Here is a 13,620-nt window from a genome sequence, read left to right as displayed (position 1 = left end):
CGGTAGCGCGACGCAAGCGAGTAGAGACTAGCTCAACTTTCCGAAGCGTTGCGGTGCGTTCGGGTGCGTTCGACCAATCAGAAGCCGAAAGAGGAGAGGGGATGACGTGTTCGCTCGCCCCACCCGGCCGACTCGGCGAGACGTATCCGGTTCGCCGGTCGCAGTGCTTACTTTTTCGTTTTGGAGAGCGGTGGGGACTGTATTTTCCAAGGCTGCGATGGTTCAAGCGTGACAAAACGTCGGGGAAGCCGGCGAGATTGTCCCAAGATCGAACACCGACGCCGTCGCCGTGCGCCGCCATGTTGCCTTGGATTTGATAGCGCGTTCTTATTGGCTCTTGACTGCGGTTGACTGCGTGCCAACGCAACTGTGCGTACAAGCTTGGCGCAAGCGGTCTTCGCAACGCAACGCGTCCGCTTGCCGCTACGGAACGCACCGCGCTCAAACGCGAATGTGCGTATAAGCCTTTAAGTGCGACTCGCGAGTCTGCTACCCTTTTGCTGTGGATCTGTGTTTTCGTTTTGTGCTGCATCGGGACGATGAACTTTTTTAAAGGGGGGGGGGGGGGGGATAATGCCGCGAGCGCAGCTGACCAGGAAGGCAGCGCGCTCGTGGCCTAACGGTTATCGCGCGTGCTTTCCACGCTGAAAGCCAGGGTTCGATTCCTGGCCGCGGAGGCGCATTTTTGTTGACTCTGTAAAGTAATGTTCTGGTAAATTCGAGAACCATGTTGGGGGCTTGTTCGAGGTCAGAATGTTCTACGCGCCGAACCTTCTACGCCGAACGATCCAGAAACCCACGAGGGTACATAAGGGATTCCGCAAGGCGAGCGGGGTCAGTTTCGTCCCAGCGTTCGACTGTGCTGCTACGCCAACTTCGACGCCCGCGACGCTCTGTTATTATCTTTGGACCCTTTTATTTTTGGCACAAGTTCGCCACATTAAACGTTTATTTCTTCCTGTTTATTTTCTATTTTTTGGTCACCACCCGTGACAATATATCGCAGTGGACTATAGAGTAAAACAAGTTTATTCTTTGTAGGTAAAAAAAATCTTGGATTAATAAATAAAGAAATGGCAGTATAGCCGGACATCTCGTGAGAGGCAGTACATATTTCATGCTCTGAAGGACCGTCCTTCGTCAGGCCCATTTCGCTTTGCGAAAACACGGACACATTGAACGAGACTCAACTTCCAATATCTCCATCCCGGATATCCACATGAGTGAATACCCTAAAGGTATTGCGACGCAACATTATTTATACATACTTAAGCTCTAATACACATCGCAACGTCGTAGACTCTTCAATTAATGGGAACCACTCGATAGCTGGGAATAGGACGTCTTGATTGACAGATCCAAACTAAAAACTAACACCTGCTACTTCAGTAAGAAGAAGGTAGCAATATTCCATTCATAGTTTTGCGGTTACCTTGATTATTTTAGTGTCGCGTCATATTCATTCTCAACAACACGGAAACGGGAAATCCGAGTTGGCGGGTTACTTTTTTGCGTTATTTATAACAAATTTACATAGAGCACTATTGGAATGGCATGAACACATTGTTATGACATCGTCCGTCATGGGCGAATAAAAACCTGTAAGTTCAGCAGCAGTTCCAAACGCACAAAACAAGAGATCACGAACCGTCTCCTTGCATTGGAACAGTGAAGCACAACTAGGTGGTTAGTTCACAGCACTAGCATCTTTCATTCCTGTATCACTTTACTTAACTTCCAGAGCACGTGAGTCCGTGTCCGCTTTTTCTTCCGCGTATGTGGCACAGTAATTCCCAAAGGCAGTTTCCGGAGGCAGTGCTTGGGTGGAATGCTTGGTTAAAAAATCGCAGCACTCGCTGCGTTCAGTGACTCCTGATCATCGTAGCCAATCGTATATGTTTTGCTCGGTGATGGACTTGATCTCTTCACGACCGTCCATGTCGGGAGCACGCTCCAGCCCTCCGCTACGAACAACGCGGGAGCTCTGCAAGCGCATGTGATCTGCAGTCATTCGGCTCTGTCCACCTGGAACGTCGTGGACGTACTGCCTCGACGACCTCTCAAGAAACGTTCTGCTCGTTCCTTCCGTGTCGTAAAGGGACACAGAGGGCACGTCGAAGGTTGCATCGCTTCGAGCGTCATCAGTGTCGATCTCGGTCGGTCGCTCGGTGGCGGTCATTCTCTCCACGACCGGGAGGTAGCCGTCAATGGATTCCCGGCGCCCTTCCATGCTGGGAATGTCTTCAAGAAACTCTGACGTCGCCCTGTCTGTGATGCTGTGTCCTGTCCTCATCGTGTCGGAGCTGGTCACGGACTCTCGCTCTAGCCGCGAGAAGTCGACGTCTATCTCTGTCATGGACCTCATATCGAAATCTGGTATGGAGTTGGAACGATGAGATTCGGCCAGCGAACGGAGGTCCGCCGGAATGCCCGCGCCCAACACCGGTGGCAGTGATGATTTCCTGCGAGGCTGGTCCAAATTCTTTCGGTACCGCGGTGGCCGTAGTTCTTGTTGGAGTTCGGCTTGGGTGGGCGGGTGGATGTAGTCCGGCTGGGTGAGTATCCGGATGATGACGTCCCAGACTCGCCTTTCGAAGTACGACTCGTACCTTACGTCGTGGCTGATCCTGATATATTCCTCCGTCGTTGTAGCCTCATGAACCAGGGTGCGGAAGATGTCGTCGACAGTAACGAGTGTCCTCCATTTTCTTTTGACATCTGGCGTCAGCTCCTCAACGCCTTCAATCGGGGGTGGGCTGAGGACCCGATTCATGACGTCCCACTGTGGGGGAGATGAAGTAATGGATGCCAGGGACGGTTTTGGTTCAGGACGCAAGGGCTGTCCCGTACGAATGTGAGTGGCAGTGCTCGTGGCAGTGGCGTCGGTCAGCTCTGTGATCGTTTCCCACGTCCTCCGGTCAACGCGTCCGGGCTCTGTGGGCGAAGCCGGAGGCGAACGCGGAGGGCTTCCAGGTTGAGGGCCTTCTTCCCCAGTCGGGGGGTAGTGCCTGATGGTGACGTCCCAGCTCGGCGGACTCTGTGGTACTTTTACGAGCTGCTCAGTTGTGTCCCTCGTCCTCTTCACTACGTGTTCTGTGGCTATAGTTTCGTGTTCCGTTGTCACGAACACCTCATCAATGTTCTTCACTGTGATCTTCGGCCTGCGGGGAACGACAGCCGTTTCGTTAATTGCAGTGATCTCAGACATTGAAGTGTCTGGAATCTCCGACTCTGGTGGCGGGCTCGACGGTGGACGTGGTACCGTATCGCGCATCCTGTCCTGTCGTCGTTTGGTTACATCTTCTTGCACATCGGTGACGTTCTGCGTGCTCACCAAGTAATCAGTGAGCATCTGTGTCGTGATTTTTGGTTTTCGAATGAGTGGCCTGACGTCCGCTGCTGCTTCTAGCTCCGAGTGTGACCAATCATCGTTGTCGGGGATGCTACCGTAAAGGGACGGCGCATACGTGGACACAGAGGGAGCTCTTCGCCTCGGCGCGGCTTCCATGATCTCTGACGCTGCTCGATTGTCGTTGTCCGGAATGCTCCCGTAGATGGACGGCGGCCGAGGCTCCTCCTTCTTACGTATCTTGGTGTAAACGGGAGGTTCGATCCGATAAGTGGTCGGGGGAAGTCCAGCCTGGCGCGACACCGCGGCGTAGCTCTTCTCAACCGTCTCGGCGTCTAGTTGGTCCTCACTTTCCGTGATGGCCTGAAGATGCTGCTGCTTCGCAGACTGGGTCTTCAGGATCATTGGCAGCTGCTGGAACGAGGAAATGGACTCAGCTCTCTCCTGGTCCATCGGGTATGAAGTCGTCTTGGCCCTGGGTATCGCAGACTTGTACACAGTCGGGATCTGAACTGAAGACAAGGATTCAGCTCTCTCGGCGTCCATCGGGTAAGGTTCCCCGACAAACGCCGCATTGTCGTACTTCTTCTGCAGTGGAACGGAGGACACCATGACAGCTCTCTGTTCCACAACTTCTTCGGCGTCGGACACTGACGACGGCGACTCACTGGGATAGTCTGACGGGATGGTCTCAGACCTCTCGCCACGTGAACCGGAGACGGGTGTCAGCAATGCCGCCTCGGAGCCCGAGGTGGAAGCAGCCATAGCCCTCGGGATACGAATGGGGTCGAACATGGACAGGGTTCCCATTGTGGATCCACTCAACTTGGTGATTTCCGAAGCCGGGGCGGAAGAAATTGCTTTCTTCTTCTTGACCACCTTGATGTTGCGCTTCTTGAGGCAGTAGTAAGCGATACCGATGCCCAAAAGGAGCAGGGTAAGGAAGAGCAGAGCACAGATGATAAGCAGCAGCTCGATCTCAGATAGTTTGGGTTGCTTTGTCGCCGGCAGGATGGGTGGAGGCTCCAATCTGAAATAAGAAGAGAAGCAACAAAAAATATATATGAAATGCCGTTCTTACGTTTCATGGCTCACTTCAATTTCCCGTTCCCACGGCGTCGTGAAAAGGTTTAATTTCGCTAACGGATTGCTTTCAGCCTCGTACTTACAGTAATTAAAACAATAGTATTTAGAATAGCTTGACACTTGGGTGTGCTGGAACCCGCCGGGTAATGACCGACGAAATTGTAGTGTAAATAATTTTCGGTTATTTTTTTTTAAATATACTTATGTAAAATCGCAAAAAGCTAAAGTCGGATAAAAGCCGCATAAACTACTTTTAGCTGTCAAGTGCTTTGAAGACACTTTATTCAAATTTTAAGGATGAATCTATATTCGTTACCTAGACACGAAAACTGCAAATATTAATAAAATGTCCGTATTTTTACATTTCCGAACAACCAAGCGGCCGAAGTTTTAAGTCTTTGTCGGCAAAGTGTTCGAATTGCGTCCGCATCAATCACTAATGCAGGTGTGTTTCTCCTGTGATGCATCTGGATTGCAGGAAAGCGATGATGCGAGAGGCCAATCACACGCAGTTCATTCCAATAAACAAACAAGCAAGCGCAACTATCGAAAAAAACATGTTTTGATTTTTTTAATCACGGCCTATTCCCTCTATGGGAGTGCATAGACATATTTCAACGGCTCTGCCTGGTCACTGCTACAGATGACCTGCAGGTTTGATTTTCTTTCATTCCCTTCACTTCACTTAATGATATGACCACGACAGGTTATTGACCTCCTCGACAAGACGCTCTTTCTGTCTTCAAAGCAGGTTTCGTGTCAATTTGTCATAATCGATTTCAGTTGCTGGGGATCTCGGTGAGATGTCAGAAGGTAAGTTTTGAAGGCTCAAATATGGCGAGGAGTAAGAGGGTATCTAAGGTGATTGTTAGAACTATGAGTTCTTTGCCCATGACGAGAACAAAGCGCTCGAAATCTTAATTGCTCAGCCTTCAATGAGGCAGGAAGATGCAACACGACGAATATATTTGCACACGAAGTACCCGCTAATAAGCTTGAGCGGTGCTATGGGAAACCTGCGACACAAGAAAGGGGCTCCCTACTTGGTGGCGCTAGCGTCACCAACGGCCGCGCCTATTTTAATTTTCGCGCTGATAAGCCCCCTCTCCCTTAACGTTTTTCATGCGCACGTGACGGTACTCTAGCATTTGCTTGTTTTCACTTCAATGTAGAGGTTTCGTACCTGCCTGTTTCCAGCGTTGTTTTCTGTGGGTTATCACGTGGTCCAACCCTACGAACCTGTCCAAGTAACTCAAATTCAATTGTTTTCCTGGGGAGCACTCTAATCCTTCAGCGTGTTTTTACTTATATTCGTTAAAATGCTGTAATACCACGCTGGAATATGCTTATAGAAATGCTTGTTGTTGGACGGCTCGCACATTGCTGCAGGACGACATTCACCAATGTCAGTTATTGTTAAAATTGACACAAGATTATTTTTGTCAATTCTCACATTTTTATAATGGTCTTCGCTCGCTGGGGGAACGACCAGGGCTACTGAAAAACAGATCATCGATGCTATTTGAATGTTTTTTTCGACAGACCATGAAGTTGATTTGTGTTTTCAATTTCCATCTCTACTCTGAAAAGAAGTTTGCGCTGACTCTCCACCGGACCGCTTTGTGTAGTATGAGGCTCACCTGAGAACACATTGTCTAGAAATGAGGACTGGCGGTTTGACCGGTTTCGGGGTCGGGAACATCAATATTTTCCTGCACTTCCGTGTCAAGAAACTGAAAAGCGTCACTCTTGGCGCTCCATTCTTGTACAGAAAAACAACGCAACAGTTCGTGTGAAAGACATTTTGAACCTCTTTGTTTACAGTGTACTGCCACATACCATGCACTCGATACAGTCTCCCTAAGAGCTGCAACAGCGGAGCCACTATCTCGTCGCACGCACCCCAAAGCGGAGAGGTCTAAAACATGACGACGACGCAAGGAGCGGGACTGTTGCTTCTCTCCAATGCACCTTATCTACGGTTGTCGCTCTTTTGCATTACGCCGAGGCCCCAGGAGAAGCTCCCCCAACAAACCTCGCTCTCCCGTTTCAATCATACTTCTGCAAAATAAAGTTTTTAAAATAGCGCGATGTGACTCGCACGTAAATTAGATCATTGTGATGTTATGTTTCTATGCCGTTCCCCTTATGACCCTTGCTTGTCTCCAAGAATAATGGGAAACAGTCTGATTTTGTTTCTTTATTCACTACACAACATAAACTGGAAGTGGTTTCTTGTGGCATATGAAGTAATGTTTCGGCTAGTTTTGTCGTGTATTACTCGTACGTTGCATCAATAATTTTCGTTTTATTGTGTCGTGTCTACTACCCTTCGAGATTCTTTCTTTAATCCAACGGAAAGTCACGCAAGTCTAAGAAGCGCGGCCAAACACCGTCATCGTAATTTTAGTACCTTTCTGCCGCTTGGTTCTCACGCATAGCTTCCATCAAAAGTTGCGGAATATAGTTCGGTTAATGTAAGCAATACTCACATGGGCGCAATCACATTGGTAGGCGGCGGAGCCAGGGGAGGCGGGTAGCGGCAGATGATGGTCTTGATCTCGTCTTCTTCGAGCTCCAGGGAGCGGTGGAAGCGGACGATGATGTTATTGATGAACACACGGGGCGCCTCCTGGGTGGGCAAAGAGGAACTTCCTTCAGAGCGAATACGTTTGCACTAGAGCAACTCCATACGATACTCTTGGAGCATCGGCAATTCGTCACCCGATTATGTTGCGGCCGCTGCCCTCTCTTGCCTTTGTGCGATGCGGGAGTAAATCGCGAGGGTCGCGATATAAAAATGCATTTTCTCGAGTTTGGGATAAGGTGCCTGAAAGCCCAGGTAATTTTTTTTCCATACTTTTTTTTTTTCTTGGGGGGGGGGGGGGGGGCGGGGGGGGGGGGGCTGTTTGAACAATTTTTGGGGACTGAAAAGCGTGTTCTGCTATTTCAGGCCAAACAAACTGGAGATAAATGGCATCAATAACCGTGAGCGATTAAAAAGTGAAGTGGAATTACTCTGTAGCGTTGCTTATTTAATGAATGTAGATTGCACGAACAGGACTTGTATAATTTCATATACTACATGATACCCCAAAGGAATCCTATAAATTGCTGGGTTTCTTTGTACTCTTGTTAAAAAAAGTTTGAAGCAATGCAACTTTTTTTTTTTTAAATTCTATCTAGGGCGTTTTGCTTTCGGTATATACTGATAAATCGAGAAACGTAACACCTGGGCCGGTTTTATGAAAGTCTGGCAAAACTGGAAAACCCCAAATTTGACTTGTGGTCCAAAAGGAAAAGACTAAGCTTAAAGGAACGAAGTGTTTACATACAGATCTCTTTTTGCTTATCCGGTATACAGTCCACACTGAACTGTCGATGAAGCCGGTTCGCTCCAGGAAAACCGAACCACACACCTTATCTCTTTCTTTTATCGGATCACGCGCCCCAGGCAGCACGCAAGAGAAACGCCCAACTTGGCCAAAGTTTGGAAAAAAACTAGAGAACTAATAAGGTTTTGCTACAAAGCGTCACCTAGTTAGTGCCTGCAGCCAAAGTAGTCGCTTTATTCTTTTCATGACTTTTCTCCGGATCGCCACATAACTGCCATAGTGCGAGGCATGAGCCCAAAATGCCACCTGCATTGAAGCCTAATTCTGGCACTTGTTTAACAATCTAGATTCATCGTTGCCAGATGAAAACCGAAGACCAAGATAAAAAGTCTAATTCTGGCATTTCCTTGGAAACTGAGGCCCAAAAAAGACAACCCAACTACCAGGCAGCGGAGCCTAGCATTTTGAGGGAAATTCAGGGCAAAAATACCCAAACTCTGGCAAAATATTATCAAGTTAGTTTATGCCTTGGCTTTTTGGGGGCCTTCAAAGCCCTAGAACGCCAAAAAAAATTTTTTGACCTTAAAAAATGAGCTACTTGAGATATTCTCCGCGGGTTAAGGAATCCTATGCCTGCAGCCTGTGTCCAGTTTTCTTCAACCTAAGTCCTGATCGCCGCCTGTCTTCTGAGAGCAGAATGAACACGGAGAAACACCAAATCTCTGAGAAAGATTAATCCCTGTCAAAGTTCGTACAATTGAAGAAAAATAAATTCCACAGAAACATATTTCTAACGCATAAAAAAATAAAAGTAAATATTTTTTTTTGTAACATAAATAGACCACAGTATAGTTCCCCCGAAAAAGATGTCTTTCACTAGAGAAAATGATAAGCTTTAGCGTACACTGGAGTCTCGAATAATTAAGCATCTTAAAACGTGTTGTGTATTGCCCCTACTATTGAGGAACCTTGGAGCCTATCCCTATCCTTAAACTTGAGTGACAAGCGAACGAATCTGTATGCAAGAGGATAGTAGCAAATAATGAGTTTTAGAATAACTATGTTACATCGTAATAAGTGGTGTTTTAGAAATTCGGAGTATTCATTTTTAACAAAGACGCAGTTTGAACTGGGAGGTTAAAATCTGTACAAGTGCCGGAGCTAACCACGAGCGAAGATTATTAATGTTAAGGGACCATAAAAAGCTTGTCTCAGGTTCGCTGAACGGCGGCTTTGACTTAATTATTTATCGAGTCGGTTGGTAATCCTTTGAGCCCGTTCTCGTGTCGACCTTCTCTGAACATTCTCAAAACCGTCAATCACCAAAGCGCCCTCCTCGCTTCGAGTCGTCGCAGTTTGCCCACTTGCGTTAAACCTTTCTCATTCTGTTCGCCCCAAAAGAAAAAAAAAAGAAAAAGAAAAGGGGGGGGGGGGGGGCGGAGTGCAAGGTGCTGCTGTCCAGAATCGGCTTTCGCTTAGAGTGAAAGCTTTGTCGAATTCCCTCCCATCTCCACATGCGCACACCCACACACACCTACGTAGATACATGCGTCCTTCTCTTCTTCGGTCACGTGTTTCGGCTAATGCTTCCTAGGAGACATACGTCCAGCTCTTAAACAGTCAGAAAAGGTCAAGACCCGCTAGTTGCTTTAGCGTTAATTTGTATCAGTCGTGTTTTTTGTGACAGAAATAACCCTATTTGCTTCTCTGTAGCAGACGGCATCCTTCTGTGAAGTGAATGCGTCAGAAATTCCGTCACTAGAATTGAAATCGACCGGAGATATCGCCCCTAGCCAGGCTTCTGAACATTGCAACAGAAGTGTATTTTTGTGGCGCATTCTGCCTTGTGACATTTAGAGGCGTAGCTCCCTTTCAGTAAAAAATGGGAACAACATATTTTTCGGGGCAAACGACGGACGTCGACAAAGATGACCGAGTTACCAAACATTTGACTTGTGGCGCCATCCCCCGAAAGGTGCAGCAAATAGACGACCATATTCATGGCCTGCTCCGAGATCCCGAAGCGCGCGAACGGCGTGAAAGCCTCTCCGTCCGTCCCATTCGTACGGAGAGGGCGTAGGCGGAAAAAGAGGAGGAGGCGGCGTCTTTCCGCGGGGAAGCGCTCTCAACCCAGGTGTCGAATTCGCCGTTTCAGTGGTTTCAGCGTTGACTAAGGAAGGAGAGTCCGAGAAAAAGTCGTGTTACGACGAGTTACTGCAGCTTCTACTTATAAATATTTTTGTCTTGCGGTAGAACGATAAAAATATGCTCTGGGGAAGTAAGTTGTGATGCTTATTCAAAGCGAAATATTCATCTGGATATGTGGTGGGTAGCGCGACAAGCGCGCCTTTTGATATTTGAATGCAATCTGTAGCGCGTATAAAACTCCAGAAAAAATTTAGCTCTGTATATAAAAAATATGGATTGCCCTAAATAAAACTAATCATGCTGTACTTTTGCTTTTTTTTTTTTCTGTTCGCGGGTTGTTTGACATTGCTTTTCGAATCTGAGCACGACGTTCGATGCTATCAAAGTGCAGTCCTCGTGTTATCCTTCTTTAATTATTTTTATTATTTATTACGCAATTCATGCCGGTGGTATTGCGGTGCTTGTTTAGTACCTTTGAGACGGGGTCACACTGTTTAAACGTCATGCAAAAGGCACTCTGCAGATATCAGTCACATCAATATCCGTGGTTCGAATGCCGCGTGCCAAGTGTCTCCTTGAACTCGTTGCCATACTGCCTTCGAAGCATAGATCTCGTGGATACTCGTATTCGAATCTGTTTGCAGGCTGCCTTCTGAATGATGTATAATCATGTGTCCATGGCTATAGCGGAAAATAATATGGCGGTGAGATACGACCACATCGCAATGATTTCGTCATTTTTTTATAAACTTCGTGATAATTGTAGGCACCAATTCAAAAAGTAGGGCGTTATGTTGTAAACGTCTAGTTTTTGGCGCATGTAGAACAAACCACTGGATCCCGTTATGCACTTTGTAATGTATCTTAATTGATGTGCAAACAGACATTGCGATCTCGAGATAGATAACTCTGATTTATTTAGATGTTCCAACCTTGTTCCAACCTGGTGTATTCGGCATTCCAACTTAAAACCTGTTCTATTTACATACTCCAAGCCTTGAATTTTTAGATTAGACGTGAAGTGCTTTGCGATGCAGTGGGTTCTAGCGGTATCTTTCGATACGCTACCCTGTCTGTCATAGTCAAGCCTAAATTAACCAGGAATGGCCGTAAAAACTTCTTTATTATAACTCTAGAAGTTTTTACCTCATAATCATCTCTTGCTGGGTACGCTAGAAGGGGGCACTTCTCAAAATACGGCAAAATCATTGCTTTTAACTTTTTAAGCACTCTGTGCTTTCTAATATGGTGAACATCAATGTGAAGAGCTTTCTGACAGTTACCAGCACTGCCAGAGGTGACGAGCGCGTTGGGAAATATTGGCATTGGTCGTCTGCAAGCATCTCTGCCTTTCCTCCTCAACACGCGAAACACGTTGCGCATGAGTATTTGCGACCAATCGGCGTGGGAGGCGTGCGTCATTAAATTGCAAATGGTCCCCATGCTTCGAGATGGACGTCCCTCATTTAATTCTAGGCTCTCTTTGAAATTACAGCGATAGTTGGGACACCCTATCGAACTCTAATGTATCCTTGTGTATCCTGCATCTTAAGTCGAGGCAGCATCACCAGTGCCTGCTCGGAGAGTGACATACTCATCCATCACCACAAAACTATCCAGATGTCACGCAAATACTCGCGTAGTTACGTGATATTAGGACGTCACGTGACACTATAATCTCACGTGACAGTGTGGCGCCACGTGACACTGTGACATCAAAAGACATCATGAGGTCTAGCGACAACACAGACGCCCCGCATCCTTTTAAATCGGGGAAGAGCCCATAACACCTATTTCTGTAAAAACGCAGATAGCGCGGGAAATGCGCTTCGTAGAAAGCTGTTTCGGCAGATGAAGGACCATCAGTTTGGCAGTCCCATTAGAACAACCTTTTATTTTTTTCCCCAGAAAACCCGCACGGTCCCCACCCCTAAACCCATTACCCAATTCGGCAGACCAGGAAGTTGCCAAAAACGAAGCAAACTGCGCCGGAGTCGGGCAGAAATACTCTCACAAATATTTGGAAATACAAATACTGAGATACATGGCAGAAAAAGCTAAGATACTGATGCTGAAATACATTTATAAAAACGTATCGCGATACATATCAGAAATACATTTGAAGAATAGAAAAGTATTTGGAAATACAAATATAGGAATACATTTTGGGAGGGCGGAAATACAGACATTGAAACACACTGTTATATAAAAAAGAAAACTATAGTTGTAGCTGTTTTGGTGCACCCCTTAGTGAATAAGAAGAACCAAAAAGAGGCATGATCTAAACTACAAGATTTTATTTTTAAGCAAGGAAACGAATAGTACGCACTGCGAGATTAAATTTTCACGTTGACGATTTTTTTTTGTTTTTCTTTTTTTTGTATTTTTGTGGGGGGAGGGGGTGTTCGAGTCAAATTTACCACACAATTAACATTGCAACCATAGCTACAGGGCAGTTTTATTTCGACATTTTCACCTTTCTGAGGCAGAATTCCAGGTACCTCTATATCCCTTTTGTGCACTCCCGAATATTCTCGAGATGGTACTATGATCATGCCCAATCCGGGAGCCTCTTTCAGCAGTTACCGCACAACGTCAACTTGGAATGAAGTTCAAGGAACCCGTATTCCTTTATCTGTTAGTTGGGCACGCCGACAGACCCTTCAACTTTTGGAATCTACATGAATGTTTGACCGCCTAGAGCGCGGGAAAACATTTCTTACCTCTTGTACAATAAAGGGAGTCATGTACGGTCAGAAACACAAAACGTCCTGGAAGAAACTTTGTCTTGACCCTCCGTGTGGAGGTCAACAATTATTGTAAAATTGTAAGGAAATACATCCGCCCTAATAGTATCGCGATACCAAGGGTACACCCGAAATCCATTTCAATACAGGAATACGAAACACAGTTGAAAAATTGTATCGTGATGCAGAAATACAAATGCATAATGTATTTCTGAAAAACTATCGCGATACATTTGTATCACGATACTGCCCAAAGCTGCCGCGGAGCCGGGTCAACGCAAGATGAAGCCCGACGACGCGGTTGACACCGACCTCCCGCGATGCCGGCGACGCTGACGGCAGGTCGCTCTGTGATGACTAGGAGGACGTCGCCACCTTGTGGCGAACGACGGAGAAGTCGAATGAGACGGCCGGAGAAGCCTCCGAGCGCGCGCTTCGGGATTTTGGAGTTTTCGCGGGAACGCGTCGGTTGCTCAGTGCACCTACCGGGAGATGGCGCCACAAGTCCCATTCTCGCTACCTCGGTCGTTTGTGTCGACGACCGCCGTTTACCCTAGTTTGTTGGCCTATTTTTTTGCAGGAAGGGAGCTACGCCTCAATATATCACGATGTATAATGGACATCCTAAAAGCACCTTTCTTGAAGATTTGAGAAACCTACGTGCAGGCGTCGACTTTTCTGGCCAATTTTAGAGCAAGCCTCGTGTTTTCCACCCCTCTATAAATCAAATTATAGCAAACAAACCAGAAAGGCGCCGTATTTTCCGGGCTATAGTCCGCGCAATATTCATGTTTAAAAGTTGAAATTTTAGGGTGTGTGGACTATCTGTGTGTGCGGACTATACAGGGATTTTCTTTTTAAAAATCGTTTATTATGACGAGAAGTGAAGGATTTTGTGAATTAGAGAGTATATTAATGATGATTTATGTATAATACAAGTTTCTCTGTGAGCTAA

General features: G+C 46.7%; 1 protein-coding gene across 1 annotated transcript in view; it reads right to left on the bottom strand.

The window, feature by feature from the left end:
* Positions 1-1,013: 1,013 nt before the first annotated feature.
* The window catches only part of LOC8038964, an 80,958-nt gene continuing 68,351 nt past the window's right edge, over positions 1,014-13,620 (bottom strand). Inside the window, exons 6-7 of the mRNA XM_029980041.4 lie at positions 6,928-7,067; positions 1,014-4,379 (exon numbers count right to left, since the gene is read on the bottom strand). Coding sequence (XP_029835901.2) covers positions 1,877-4,379; positions 6,928-7,067 — 2,643 coding nt within the window. The 3' untranslated portion in view covers positions 1,014-1,876. The remainder of the gene's footprint in view (positions 4,380-6,927; positions 7,068-13,620) is intronic.

Source organism: Ixodes scapularis, unplaced genomic scaffold, assembly GCF_016920785.2.
Source record: "Ixodes scapularis isolate PalLabHiFi unplaced genomic scaffold, ASM1692078v2 PGA_scaffold3__209_contigs__length_174095766, whole genome shotgun sequence".
Taxonomy (NCBI): Eukaryota; Metazoa; Arthropoda; class Arachnida; order Ixodida; family Ixodidae; genus Ixodes; species Ixodes scapularis.
Note: the sequence above shows the minus strand (reverse complement) of the source record. Positions and strands in the feature narration are given on the sequence as shown.